The sequence below is a fragment of the Tachysurus vachellii genome, chromosome 5 (genome assembly GCF_030014155.1).
Source record: "Tachysurus vachellii isolate PV-2020 chromosome 5, HZAU_Pvac_v1, whole genome shotgun sequence".
NCBI classification, from domain to species: domain Eukaryota; kingdom Metazoa; phylum Chordata; class Actinopteri; order Siluriformes; family Bagridae; genus Tachysurus; species Tachysurus vachellii.
Window position 1 is genome coordinate 21,026,077 of NC_083464.1, and position 15,453 is coordinate 21,041,529.

At 38.3% G+C, this 15,453-nt stretch overlaps 2 protein-coding genes across 6 annotated transcripts; one reads left to right on the top strand and one right to left on the bottom strand.

Annotated features, from left to right (window-relative positions):
• The first annotated feature begins 396 nt into the window (after nt 1–396).
• On the top strand, nt 397–5,833 carry gba1 (glucosylceramidase beta 1). Of its 5 annotated transcripts, none has more exons than XM_060870400.1 (11): nt 397–538; nt 674–765; nt 1,131–1,325; nt 1,692–1,838; nt 2,200–2,333; nt 2,434–2,606; nt 2,976–3,213; nt 3,384–3,608; nt 3,888–4,051; nt 4,213–4,329; nt 5,234–5,833. In XM_060870400.1, exons 1-11 carry the CDS (start codon nt 522–524, stop codon nt 5,337–5,339), a joined length of 1,608 nt encoding a protein of 535 aa, XP_060726383.1. In that variant the 5' UTR covers nt 397–521; the 3' UTR covers nt 5,340–5,833. The 5 variants fall into 5 exon arrangements, with proteins under 5 accessions (XP_060726383.1, XP_060726384.1, XP_060726385.1 ...); XM_060870401.1 differs by having other exon boundaries at nt 1,134–1,325; XM_060870402.1 differs by having other exon boundaries at nt 457–597.
• Nucleotides 5,713–15,388, bottom strand: rnf115a (ring finger protein 115a). The gene is made up of 9 exons (XM_060870405.1): nt 15,228–15,388; nt 14,209–14,267; nt 13,934–13,988; nt 12,283–12,554; nt 9,708–9,776; nt 9,466–9,538; nt 9,280–9,373; nt 8,956–9,071; nt 5,713–7,428 (listed from the first exon to the last, which is right to left on the bottom strand). The coding sequence occupies exons 1-9, from the start codon at nt 15,303–15,305 to the stop codon at nt 7,309–7,311; spliced, it is 936 nt and encodes a 311-aa protein (XP_060726388.1). The 5' UTR covers nt 15,306–15,388; the 3' UTR covers nt 5,713–7,308.
• Between the last annotated feature and the right edge of the window lie 65 nt (nt 15,389–15,453).

Here is a 15,453-nt window from a genome sequence, read left to right on the forward strand (position 1 = left end):
CTAGGGTAATGAATTGCATCATTATAATGTTGCTTACTCTTTATTTTAAGCTCATGCTCAGTTGTTCTATGAAGTGCAAAGCCTGACGTGATGTTAGAGCCCATTTCAGCTTTTCCTAACCCTTTATTTGTTTAGTTCTTCGTCCTGAAAGGCAGAAAGGGTAAAACTAGGGCACTATAATTCACATGCAGAGACACCTCTCATTTGTCACTACCCTCATTAGACACATGCTTCACAGGACACGAACCATGATTTTAACTTGATCATCCAGACACATTTTAATAACATACAGAAATTTCTCAAACCATTCAGTGAACCGATTAAAATACTTTGTAGGTTGACGTGTGCGACATCTAGAGGACAACAATAATAAAGCACAATCTGTCACGTGACCGTCGTGTGACCGCCGACAGCCGAGTAATCAGGAAGTACAACTTTTATTTACAAAATGTTGCTGGTGATTGCACGTTAGATATAAGACTGCAGATGACTTTTCTGGTAAACAAATCTAGGTGTAAATAATGAAGACTGTTTACGGGTAAATGCAGAGGAATTCTGGTCAACTGTGTTATGTTTTATCTGATCTTTTATAACTTGGTAATATAATATAATATAATATAATATAATATAATATAATATAATATAATAATATAACTGGTGTTTTCTTATTCAGACAGGTGACCCACAGTTACAGAGACAGCATGAAGGGAACAGAGCTGTTTATTCTGATGGTCATTCTAACAGGAACAATCACACACATCAGAGGTTTGGACATTCATTATATAAACAGTATAATATTTATTATTATTGTTTATTCATTCAATGCATTTATCTTAATTGAATTGCTTTGTGATTGACGTTGGGGACATTTGGCTGGTCCCCACGAGGAAAACAACAAGAACAACCTTTTCGTTTTTAAATCAGAATCAGAATCAAAAAGAGCTTTATTGCCAGGTATGTTTTCACATATGAGGAATTTGTTTTAGTGACAGAAGCTCCACAGTGTAACAGAATGACATATACAATATAGACTAAATCAATAATATTATCAAAGCTACAATATTTACTTTTGAGGTTAAAGTTGTAAAGTGTGTGTGTGTGTGTGTGTGTGTGTTCTGAATTTGTCACAGCAGGCAGTGATGAGTGCAAGGCAAGGTCCTTTGGTCAGAGCTCAGTAGTGTGTGAGTGTAATGCTACATACTGCGACTCGGTTGGTCGTGTCAACTTGCCTGCTGTGGGCCACTTCCTGTCGTTCCTGAGCAGCAGGGCGGGTAGAAGACTTCAGAGAGAACAGGGTCAAGTGCAGAAGAACAGCACTGGAGCAGGTATAGGAACATGCAGCTATTAGTAAGCAGTGGTTCATCCTTTTTTCAGCATCCTAACGTTTACATCTAAGTAACTGTTTGAATATTTCATGTCACAGAATTTTTTTTTTTAAGTTTCGACATGATAAAAATTAATAGGTGAGTGTTTCAACCAGACTAAAGTCACACATCAGCTTGTAAGTGACCAAAAAAAATTATTTTTAGATTAGTTATTAAGTAATAATACATACAATAATTATGCTGAAGAAAGATTCTGGACTGTAGCATTATACATTTATTAGGGCATCATTAGACTTGCTAAGAATAACTATAGCCACTATTCCCAGCACTGACCCAGTTTTCCTTTTGCCTGCTTGTCTCTCTCAGCTCTCAGGATCACCCTGGTCCCCATAGAAAAGTACCAGCATGTTAAGGGCTTTGGAGGAGCCATGACAGATGCGGCTGCCATGAACATTCTCTCTCTGACGACTAGAGCCCAGGACCAGCTGCTCAGACAGTATTTTTCCCCAGAGGGTGAGAGAGAGTGCTCGTGTGTGTGTGTGTGTGTGTGTGTGTGAGAGAGTGAGAGAGAGAGAGAGAGAGAGAGAGAGAGAGATTAAGATTGTGGAGGGAAGAAACTAAAGATAAACATAGACCTTTGAATAGCTCAGTTAAGAAACTAGCTAATATCACTAATAATCTTTCTTTGTAAGCACTTATTTTGAGTACAAAATCCTCAGTGTTTTAAAAATAAAAATAAGATTAAAAGACGAGATTAATGAATTAATTTAATTTTTCATAGAGACAAGCAGCAGTATCATGATTTATTTTTCATTTTCATTAAATGAAATAAGCCACATGGAGCTATCACTGCCTGCCTCTCTTATGTTTATAGGTATAGAGTACACCTTGGTCCGAGTACCAATGGCCAGTTGTGATTTTTCAACTCGTCTGTATACATATGCCGACTTGCCCGAAGACTACAGCTTACTTAACTTTAGCCTGGCCGAAGAAGACACACACATGAAGGTATACAGGCACAAATGCTCACAGATTTGCAAATGCATATCTACTCGTGTTAACATTGTCCTTCTTTATAATGTAGTAATTAATATTTAGTCCTTTACAGATTCCTTTGCTGCAGCGGGCACAAGCCCTGTCTGCTTGGCCGCTGTCACTGTTTGCTTCTGCCTGGAGCTCCCCAGCGTGGTTGAAGACTAACGGTGCGCTCATAGGGAAGGGCTCACTTAAAGGAAAGCCTGGGGGCAAAGAGTATAAAACCTGGGCTCAATACTATATCAGGTGCATGAACTATATTAATACATTTACAAAGACAGGATTATTATTACCATCCACTTTTTTAGTATTGTACATTGTACAGTAGTAGAATGGAGAATATTCTGGACCCACTGCAATATCTAGTGATCTTGAGGCTGCAGAATACTCAGTATGCACTGTGGTGTTGGAATATGGCACATGACCTAAATAGTGGTTTGGGACACATTAAGTACACTGACTAAATTTTAATATAATTAGCCACTATTACTACTATAGTAATAATAGTACTAGTAGTAATAATAACAGCATAATTCCAATGAGAACAACTGACACATATAATAAGTACCATCTCTTCTTTGTTCTTTATCTTTATATATGATATTCTTCTCTCAGGTTTCTGGGAGAGTATGAGAAGCACAATCTCTCATTCTGGGGGTTGACCACAGGAAACGAACCCACTGCAGGTGAAATGACCAATTACAGCTTCCAGGCTTTGGGTTTCACTCCTGAGCTCCAACGTGATTGGATTGCTATGGACCTCGGTCCTGCACTTCATTCATCCCCATATGCCAAAACCCGCCTTATGATCCTGGATGACAACAGATTGCTGCTTCCTCACTGGGCCAATGTGGTAAGCAAAGAAAGAAAGAAGATTAGGATATCACACATTTTAGATTAGCAGAGACTCCTGAGAGTGTTAGGAGTTAATGGGCATGGCACACATTGTAACATGTAGGAGGATCACAGGAATAAAAAAGACAAAATGGCAGTTTTCAGTGATCCTGTCCTGTCCTGCTGTAGGTTCTGCGTGATATTCACGCTGCACGATACGTCCATGGCATCGGCGTTCACTGGTACTTTGATCGCCTCTTTCCTGCCAAAATCACCCTGACGGCCACACATGACCTCTACCCAGAGTACTTCATTTTGGGCACAGAGGCATGTCCTGGTTGGAGCAAACTGGACCGTGGTGTGCGGTTGGGCAGCTGGGAACGAGCTGAAGATTACGCACATGACATTATAGAGGTATGTTTATAATCCTTAAACTCCAGGAGACAGTGTATTGAACTGGATTTGCTGTCTAGCTTTCTAGCTCTTCTTCTGTTGTCTAATTTGAAATTTTTATTAATACCCTGAGGTAGTATTCTATACATTCTTGTAGTGTAATTATTGAATTATAGAATTATTGAAACAGATTAAAATAGAATGAATCCGTATTCATTTTCGCACAGAGACGCCATAAACTTTAACGTGAACTGTAATTCAGCAGTGGTTATTTTTTTCCCCTTTCACCCTCGCCTACAGGACCTGAATAACTATGTAACCGGATGGACAGACTGGAACTTAGCACTAGATATGAGTGGTGGACCAAACTGGGTCAAGAATTTTGTGGACAGTCCTATTATCGTGGACCAGAGTAAAGACGTCTTCTACAAGCAGCCTACTTTCTACAGCATGGCACACTTCAGGTGAGCGTGCTTTAGAAGGTCACATGAATGTTGTAGGAGCTGTGTAAAGATCAGATGATTTGATTTTATGAGCAGCAGTGTTCACAGTCCTAGTTATAACCACCTTGGCCTGTGTAAACCTTTGCTTTCAAATTTTTGTCACTTTATTTGAACACTTACAGTAAGTTCCTGTGGGAGGGGTCTCAGAGAATAGGTGTGTCAGTTTCTGAACACACCGAACTGGAAATTTCTGCCTTCATCAGACCTGATGGTTCAGCAGTGCTGATCGTGTTAAACAGGTGAGAGAGACAAATGAATGAAGATGTGAAGATTTTTGCCTCTAAATCCAAGCAGTAGTCTAGGATTTATATGATCATGGTGACTTACACATTTTGCATTGTGTATATTTTAAATAACATGAAATGTGTTTAGCAACTTTGGCATTAAGTATTTTCATTATTCCTGTGTGTTAGTAGTTAGTACTTGTCTTCCACTCTGATGTTATGGGGGACTTTGCAAACACAGTTGCAATGACATATAAAAGAAGAATGAATTCTAAACACATGGGGTGATGGTTAGGTTTTGACTGTTAGCTCTTATAAGCAAATAAACCTTTTCTTACTTGCCAGAGTACACATGAAGATTTGAATGGGCTGGACAGCTTACAGGACTAAAGCATTGCCACATTGCTCTTTTAAATGAAATAAGGTGGTCTAACTAACACTACTGTACACAGGCGGTCAAACGGCATCGTCGGTAATGCAAACAGAGCAACATGCTGATGAAAGACTTTTAACCCACAATAGTTATAATGAGAAACATTAATGGGTCATTTGGGGTTGAGTTTTTCTTTTAACCCTTAAGACCTATTCACATATTTGAAATATAAATCATATGGAAATGTAATCATGATGCATCACATGCTTGGGGATCCTCATAATGGGGTTTGTGTGCCTATGCATAACTGTAAATAGGAGATGGATTGAATATGAGGAATAAACGTTATAAAAACAAGTCCTTTTTAAAGTCCATATCTTGGTCACTCACTGGTCAAAATTGTCTGGATATAGTCCCTGTAGTATAAATGTCTTTAGCAAAAATAGGGCAGGAGGCAAATATATAATTAATTTGTATATTAAAGACTTCTATTTCTCTTTGTGTTGTCTGTAGTTAATTAACATTTAAAAATGTGTGAACCTGCAGGTCTGATGCTGAGGTGCAGTTTGAAGTCTGGGACCAGAGCCTGGGCTTTCTGTCTGCAAGTGCTCCTCCTCACTCCATCCTCACACTAGTGTGGGCTACATCCTAATTAAAATCAATTAAAAAACGGCTTCAATTACAATTTACTTACGTCCCTAGACACACTCATGCAAATGTAATCAGTCAGGAATCCGGTCCACTATCGACTAAGCGACATGAAGCTGTGCTAAGAAATTTTTAAACAAATTTTCACAGGGAAATCAAAGCATGATGTTGTGACTGTTTGGACAGTTGGCAGCGATTGATTGATTCAGCCTGCTTTGATTCTGAAGAAAATGAGTCTGGAGTTTTAAGGTACTGATAGACAGTTATTTTTTTCATTCTAAGTGTTATGTTCAAGTGTGAGCTGTGGAATCTTTAATATGCATCATTTGCCATTAACACTTGAGAAGCTGCCTTTACAGTGACTTGAAACTTCAACATGTGCTTGACCTGCTTTTAATGTGATAATTTGGTAGACAGTTTGAAGCAATGTGTACATAATTGGATGGAAACAGTTTCCATGAGGTTCTGACAATAAAGGCTGCTATGAGCTTAAGAAAACAGCATTGGGGTTTTTTTAAGGGGTCTTGTGAAGTATTGAAAATGCATACACAATGACAGACAGCTTAGTCAGAGGAATGTAAGAGGCTACAGTTCAAATACAAACAACAGTAACCTTTATGATCCACGTCTGACTTTCATTACATGAATTTCATTAATATCGTTACACGGCTATCCGCTATTGCTTCTCAATAGAATGCAAGCACCCGTGCCCTTGTGTTTAACCAACGGCAACTTATCAGGATGCAAATGTGGAAAATGAGTTATTTATGCATCAAACTGATCGTTATTAAATAGATATTAAAATGCACCACATGAGATAAGAAAAAAAAGGACATTGAAATGGTCTGTTATCATTTTAACTGGACGTTGTAGATAAACCAACCTACAAAGCACTTCAATTAAACAATAATCAGATGGTGTCCTTGGCTCTTGTATATATACAGTATGTATGTGTGTGAGTGTGTGTGTGTGTATGTATATATATATATATATATATACACACACACACACACACATATATATCTATAAATACATATATATATATATATATATATATACACACACACACACACACATACACACACCTACATTTCATGTAAAAATTTCTGTAAACCTCTTAGCAAGATCAACAGTTAACTGATTTTTATTCAGTTTTATTATGAATACATAACTGACAACACATCGTTTATATAATATATATTTTAATATTTAGGGATTTGCCATTTTATATTCAGTATTCCTTTCCTTGTTTTTTCTTTGAATGAGTATTCGAACTAAAATTATTTACAAAAAAAGAAAATGAGTGATGCCAGTGGGTGGGTGTTAGGGGGATGAGACGGACACCATGTGTGCCTGTGATATATATACACCTGGGACAAGCGCACAGATGGCAAGAGGAAGAGGAAAAAAGCGCTCTGAAACTGGTAGCAACTACCAAGACAGGACGCGGTGACCCAGTGAACAGGTGTGCTAAACAGTGAGCAATCAGTAAAATGGGCCTGGGGAAACCGTGAACCCTTATAGATATTAGACTGAATAAGGGCTGGCTCTGTGTAGCATGTACAGTTTAGCTTCATAGAAAGTGCATAACACTGCACATTCTAGAAGAGGGGCTGGCTCATGTAGTGACTGGTGAGCGTGTGCGGTCTTCAGAGTCAGTAGCCTGGGAAAGCAGACACCAGGACAAGAGGTGTAATCAAATGCAAACACCTCTAAATTAATGAAAAGTGTGTCGATGCAAAGACAGAAAGAAGACTAAAGACAGGCCACGACAGAGAAAGCATGAGGGGTAAAAAGTAAAACCGTAAACAAGCCATAGTAAACCATACAACAGTGGTAAGATCAGAAATGGAGAGAGAGAGGCTGGCATTAAGACAGGGAATGCCAAACAGTGGCAAATCCTCACACGTTGAGTGCGTTGTGAGTTAGACAGAAATAGAGCAGAGATGAAATGAAGCATGTATGGGCGTCTCTCAGTAGGACCATCTCTCCTGTGTGCGGGGCTCGGTGTTTACAGAGGAGGGCTCTGAGGGTGGCTGATTGCCACTGTCCCCTCCACTCAAACTCTTCCTGCATACCGGACATGTGTCATGCTGTAGAAAGACAGGAAGAGAGAACACAAGTAAGGGTGAGGCTTGCAGAAATATGGTTTCCTCTAACAAAGTGACAGATAATGTCAAGTGACCTGCTGGCCTTTTGAAATTATGTAGCTGAAATTTTTAAGCATAAATTACACTGCACCTTTTTATTTCCATTTACATGAAAAATCATTTAAGAATCATTTAGTTATTATTTTAAATATAATCTCTTGACAATGAGTATACCATGGTGCACTACATATTCCTGTCCCTTCTTTTTAAAGTTTTGGCTACAAGTTCTCACTCTGAGCTTCTACTGACAGTAAGAGATGTCTAAAATGTGTTGGACATTTGTATGTTGTTGCTTTGGTGTGTGCACACTGAATTGTACAGGAACCAAAATTCAATACTCAACACTCGTTTGTCAGGCAGAGCAAAGCAGTTAGTCATGAGCTAATTAAACTTTTCTCTTATCTCTCTGTACTCAGAGGTATACTGGTCACATTATTAACCCTGCAGAGGTCTTTTTCCCTATGCATCAAGGCTTATTTACACTTGTCATTTCCATGCCATTGAGACACAAACAAAATTCAAATTAAGACTGTTTGTACGCAACTTCTACAGGAAGATATACCACTGAAGCTCATGGCAATTAAATCCTTTAGTTTTAATTTAATTTAATTTTAAATTAAGTTTCTACATTATAGCTAACATTTTATCAATTAATTCTTTCTATTAATAATAATAATAATAATAATAATAATAATAATAATAATTATATTATTATTATTATTATTATTTATACACTTCCAGGGCCTACTTGTTTAGGTAATCATTTTATGAAAATGATTAAAAAAAAAAAAGTTTCCTCATGGCATTAGAAAAAATGTTGCATCTGCTTGTTTTTAAAAATGAGGATTTAGCAGATTACTCCAGATATTCCAGTATGGCAGTATTTATACAATCAGGTGTCAGTGAGACTTGTGCAAACACATGTCAACACTGGAGTATCAGACAGTTACTGAAAATGTTGCTTGTAGGACAGAACAGAAACCGCTATGCAAAAGTTTGGACATTAAACCGAATTCATTGTTTTTTTTTGTTACAATTTGGTCCGAACATGTGTAAATAATCAATTTAAAGCCCAATGTATACATTTATTTGGCAAAATATTTAGATTTTCCAAAAAAAAAAAAAAAAAATTAAAAACTATTTTTCTCCAAATTACACCATTTTCCCCAATTAAGTAGTTTTCATTTAGAATTCAGTAAAAGCTTCCTGAGTGAAGATCCCTTATTGATCTGCAAAGCTTCACCAGGAATATTGGTGATGATGAATTAATTTCTTTAACACTCTTGTTGGTCCACGTGTGTTTAGCAGCATTCATGTATTCCTTATTATTGTAAAATAGTAAATAAATAGTAAGTGAGTATATAAACATCTGACTTGTAGTCTATATTATAAAAAGGTAGACAATATTTTTGACTGATTTAAAAAGCGATTAAAAGAACATGCCGACTCCCCATCCTGACCCAGTCTCACCAGTTCTAGCCAGGGCACAATGCAGTCACTGTGGAAGAAGTGATTACAGGGCAGCTGCCTGACTGGCTCCCCGACTGTGTAGTCCTCCTTACACACTGGACACTCCAAACTGCTGTCTGTGTAGAGAGGAAGAGAGGAAGGAGATCGATTTACTTGGAGATGCAAGATGGCCCATCCATCGAATTAGTGGCAAAAAAAAAAAAGAAAAAGAAAAGGATGGGGTTTTTGAGATAAAAAAAACAGGAGGGCTATGTCTTGGGGAGAAATAATAATAATAAAAGAAATTAAAGAAGAAAAAATAATTTATAAAAGGGAGAGACTGACCAGCCTGTTCCTGAGAAACAATAACCGTGGGGAGGGAGGAGATTTTCTCTTTCTCTGCAGGGGGAGGACCTGTGTTCTCAAACTGACCCAGTAACTGTGCATATAAAAAAAAAGAGTGGTTATTATTCAATAAACATAAAAACATGAAATAGTTTCTAAACTCATATTGCATTATAAATAAAGTACCTGTGTAATGACTGCATCAAGACCCCCCTGCCCCCAGGCATAGTCACCAGGGTTTGAGTGCAACATGCCTGTCCTATTACCACACACACAGACATACACACACACAGACATACACACACAGACGCACACAGCATACAGTTCCTTTGAATATTACATGTCACTAATTAAAAATAATAGATTATACCAGACATGACATGATGACAATCAAATTAATTAGGCTAAAAAATTATGCTTGCTTTTACCATGACAGTGGAGGGGAACCTGGAGCACCTGAATTGGCAAAAAGGCCAGCAAGAAACTGTTGTACTATTCTAAAAGACAAAAGAACAAACAACAATATGAGGTTTACAAATGCATGTTTTGTGAGGTCTACTGACCTGACAACTATTTCAACTGAGAAAACACACGATGATTTCTTCTGTTACTAATGAAAAAAACATGCAAAAAAATAAAAAGGAAAAATAATTAAAATAAAGTCACTGTTTTCATATCATAAAAACCTAGTTTCAGAGACAGGAATGGACTTGAACTCCAAAACAAAATACAAATATATAATCAAAATGTGTCATATTCAACAAATACCAAAAAGGCATGTTGATGAACCTCTGTGTGGGAACTGTGTATAAATAAGTTTGCCCACAATTATTTAACAAAAATCAAGATCCATACAAATCCATAGAACATATGCAAGCATTTAAATATACCATGAAGTACATTCACAGCTCTAAACCTTTCAAATGTGGCAGAGATAAGACACGTGAGCATAACAACCCTCGCAGTGAAACAGATCAATACTGAATCAAATTCAACATTCATATCAGACATCTCATTTATAAAAGCTGTTTAGAAAGGAGATTTTTTTTCTTAAGGAACACTCACATCATTCCATAACTGAAATTTACACACCTAATACACAACAAATTACTGGAACGACAATGCATTTGAGTATTTTAGCTGTGCATTAAGTTTCCTCTTCCTGAAGATTAATACTGATGGACAAAAATAGGGGTTTGACCCCAAAGTTAAATCCAAATATCTCTCTCACACACACACACACACAACAAATTAAAGTCAACAAGAAAGTGGTGCCTCTATTATGCTATAGGGACATATTGCTGGCAGACATGGTTTGAGTTTACTTGTGTCTCTTTTGACAAAATCACTGCAGAAGAATACATATTTCTTGTGTCCTGATGAAGAGAGGTCCCCACCCACAGAGCATGAGAACTCACTGAATGGTTTAATATAGGCCTGTGTGCAGTGAACAGTTTAACAGAATTAACACAGTCACAGACCCCAATGAAGGTAAAAAACCCAATTTTAAAAAAAAAAGAAAAATCTTGCAAAGAAAACTATGCAAGACGTAACTGGACATTTTAACAGCATGGGTTATTACATGTATTTTAATCATCTGTGCTTGTTAAATATCCCATTTCAGATTTAGTCCCCTCAGCTGTTATTATAACCTTCGCTTTTCTAGGAAGATCTTTCACTAGGTTTTAGAGCGGGGCTGTAGGGAATTGTGCTCAGTTAGCCTCAAGAGCATTAGTGAGGTCAGGAAGTGATGTCAGGTGATGAAGGCTGGGATGCAGTTGCTGTTCCAATTCATTCCACTGGTATTCAGTGGGGTTGAGATGCGGGATCTGTGCAGGACACAAGTTCTTCTACACCAAACTTTGCAAGCCAGGTCTTCCTGACCCTCACAATATGCACAGGGGGTATAACTAGGGTGGAACATGTTTGGGTCCCTTTAGTTACAGTGAAGGAAAATAGAAAGGCCACAGCATACAAAAGACATTCAAACACACACCTAGTTGTGTGTTTCCAACTATGTGTTAACTGTCTGGAATAAACACATAGGTGCCCACATATTTTGGCCATGAATTACACACAAGTATTTCCTTTTGAGTATTTGAAAGCAAGCGTGTAGTTCTGCAAGCACTGAGACACACATGCTTTCTTTCCTCCAACTCACTCGCCTAGGGAATTAAAAGTGAAAACAGCCACTTTCTAAAGTGAAGAGTATTTAGCAATGTTTATTTAATTTGTATTCTTACAATTTGTGTTTAAAAAAAATCAATACACTGAAAATATGACTTTTTTTCCTAGCAATTTTCCTAGCTATTATTGCTATTAGTATCCTCCTCCTCATCATGATTACTACGTGTGTAAACACTTTGGAAACAAAAAAATCTAAAGCAAAACAAAACATTGCCTTTAACCCTGTTGAATTCCACACCAACTCTCTTGGAATAATGTGCTTGGCAGTGTTCTCTACCATCACAACACCAAAGGCTTTTCCACATGTCCTACATTTTTAAAGGAACTTAAACTTAAAGGAACTGTGATGTACCTAATACATTACAGTCTGTTAACTGTGCTAACTAGTTTTACACATTTGTTTTCTGTCTACTTCTGGAATCAAACTTCCAGCATTGTTCCCCTTTTACCAAACACCAAATCTCTCTTAAATTAAAGGACCAATAAGCAGTAAAGTGAAACTACAAGAACATAGAAAAGGTAAGCAGGCAGACAAGCCAACACACAAACAGGCGGTATCTACAGAATGTTTGAGATTAACTTGTGGTATTAACGACAAAGATAAAGGCAAAGGAGGGAAAAACGGGCCCCTCCCATTACAAAATCTTGTCACGTCAGTGAACTCCTAAAACCTTTGCTAGGGCGTGTTCAAGACAAGCGAGAAAAGTGTTAAACAAAAGCAGTACCACATAGCTAAAGAGGTAGAACTTAAAAAGAAAAAGTAAAAAAATAGAGTACAACCAGTAAATGGGTGGAGCTCATCAAGGCGGGACTTACCCCTCTACAGCAGGGGAGCGATCCGGCCGACTGCTTCCTCTGGATCTGTATCTTCTCTGAGTGTGCAAGCGAGGGGGACGGCTGGGGCCCCAATGATCTCCTCCTCCTCCTAAAGGGCCACCAAGGTTCCCGCTGAGTCCCCCAGGGACGGAGCCACCAAACGGCCCTCCTCCCAAACCAAGTCCTCCAGGACCCCCTGGAACCCGTGGCTCTGAGTCGGGGCTGTCCAGGTCCACTGTGAACGGCCGCTCCACAAACAGAAGCTGCCAGAGCTACAGCAGGGAGATGAGCAAAAGGGAATTACCTTATTAATTATTGCGTTATGAGCAATAGGCTATATGAAACAATATTTGATGATGATGACAATGAGGATAACAAAAACAAAATTTGTTCCCCTGCTAAAAGTACAGATAAAGGACAAAAATTTGTATCTTCCTGCTAGAAAGATGTACAAGCATACTCTCTATAAAGCTTTCTAAATGGCCGTTTACATTTTAGCATTCTGAAAGCCAGGCTATGTTTTGGATGAACAACCTTCATAAAAAAGCATGTAACAGTAGAAACACTATACAGCCAAAAATATGTGGACACCTGACCCTACACCCACAAGCGCTTGTTGAACATCCATTCCAGATTTAGACTCCCATTGCTGTTACAACGACCTCCACACATCTGGGAAGGTTTAGAATTATATTATGGAGCTGTAGGGTTTGTGTCCAAATTTAACCACAAGAGCATTAGTGAGGTCAGCAACTGGGGTGCAGACAGTGTTTCAGTTCATTCCAGCATTGTTGAGGTCCACTAGAACCTTCTAAATCCATGTCTTCGTGGAGCTTGCTTTGTGCACAAGGGCTGAAACGGGTTTGGACCACTTAGTTCCAGTGAAAGAAAATTCTACTTCTAGAACATGCAAAGACATCCCATCCAGATGTGTGCTTCTAATTTTGTGGTAACAAGGTAGTGGTCAGGTGTCCTCAAACTTTTGGCCATACAATGCAAGTGCATCAAACCTGGCTAAAAACCTCATTACAAAGAAAAAGCAAAAACACTCAATTGCACTCAGGCAAATTTCATGTGTCAATTGTGCTGTAATCCATATTTCAAGCAGCTGATTGAGTGCAAAAGCATAGATCAGGGTAAAATGCTAACACCATCATCCAGCCAGCACAAGGAAGTCAGTATAACATGCAACATCATAGTGTCCACAACATATTGATTAAATGTGAAATCAATGTGCTTGAGGCAGGAATTAATCTACAAGTAAGTTAAGGTTCTTTATGCAGTACAACAAAAACTGGATACTCTGAATCTAAATTACAAAGTAAGGGAATGCCCTTTATAATGAACAGTCTGCTTCATTTTTTGATAGTAATGTCATGACAGTCCTTTCCTAACTCTAACTGAACCTTTTTTGGCCACCACATTTTTCTGCTAGACAAATAATATCTTTGCATTGTTGTTGAATTTCTTCTACAAAACTAATCCTGACCAAATCTTGACTAATGCATCTTTAAAGGCTTCTATGTACATTTAACTGACCCACATACGTGTTCAGCCCCACCCCATTTTAATGGATCTGCTGTCCATTTTGCTAAAAAAAAAAATGCAAATTGCTCCTTTAAGATATGTCTCCAAGAAGACAAGAACTTACCTCTGCAAACTGTGATGCTGTGTCATCAAGGCCATTTGTACTACTGTCCAAAAGACTAAAAGGAACATAGTCAAAGTTATTAATGACGTTGTGTAAAGTGTTACTATTTCATACCTAACAAATTTCCAGAAGGAGCATTGAACGTCTCGTAAACCGCATGGATTCGTGTGGCATGTCAACCGAGGCTTAAAGTCTCACTCTGTGTATTGTGTTAATAATAGACAGTAGGTAGGAAGTTTTTGGAGGAAAAAAAATGCAATTACAAAAATCCTCACCTGGAGTCTTCTGTCACTTCCTCAATAAATCCAGAGTCACATCTGGGGCAGATATACTCCTAAAGACAAGGGATATATCAGTATTCTGTGTTAGACTTAAAAGTAAATCATGTGAGATGTTGGAATGAGTTTACTTCCCCATTTGTGTGTGTCTATACATTGGTCAGTCGGATATGATATAAAAAAGGTGCACTTGACAGCTGTAACATTACTGATCTTGGCAGGACGTCATATTGACAGACGATGTAAAGATTCTCAGATTAGCTCAAAACGATAACCGACTCATGAGTCAGACTCGAATCATTATATAACAGTAATGTAATTAGAAAAGTGAACAAGACCTTGCACACGTTAGGAAATGAACCGCTTTTCGTTTCAGTTCAGTGACAAACAATAAGACGAAATAAAATCTAACTCGTGAACTTAAAACTGAACTAAAAACGTAAAAAAAAACAAACAAAAAAAAACGACGGTTTACTTTCGTTTTAACTGTCGCTAAGTTACATCAATAACGAATCTATTCGTTAACATCAATAATAAATCTAGCTTCTGACTCCTGTCACGGCACAAACACGGTGATAATTACACTAAAAAACAATGATAATTACAGTAAAAATAAAAAATAAATAAACCTTCAGTCAGAGACGTTTCAGAAACAAACCAAAATGGAAATACTGACTAGCTGTTGATGTGAATCTGACCTTCTACAGACAGCTGCCTGTGTCAGTGTAGTGAAAATAAACAACAGACAACACGTACAATTAAACCGACAGCAAAGAAAATACAAAACCCCAATAACGTGTGTGTTTCGGTTGGTGTTTAGGCCCCGATAACAGCCTAGGAACCCGAACATGCTAACAAAGTTAGCTTGCAACCATAACAGCTAGCTGCTAGCAGAAGAGCTAATCTCCTGAGCGAAGGCTAAAAAACCGACTGAATCCGATGTCACGCGTTTGTAAACGGCGGACACATTTTTGACGCACCGCAAGGGGAAAGATGGATCTAAAATCCAGTCTTACCGGGAGTTTTGGTCTCACTTCGCCTTTACAACAGTGACAGAAAAACCGATGCGGAGGGACTGCCGCAGCCTCCGCCATTTTTCCGACAACCGCACACAAACACTGACGTCGGTCCTCCAGGCGTTATACGTTTCCTACCCGTATTGAGGAAAGCCCCGCCTCCTGTGTGAGAACGGGCGAGCGTCTGTAATCATATGTAAAATTTGGTTAAAGAACAGTGGTGGTG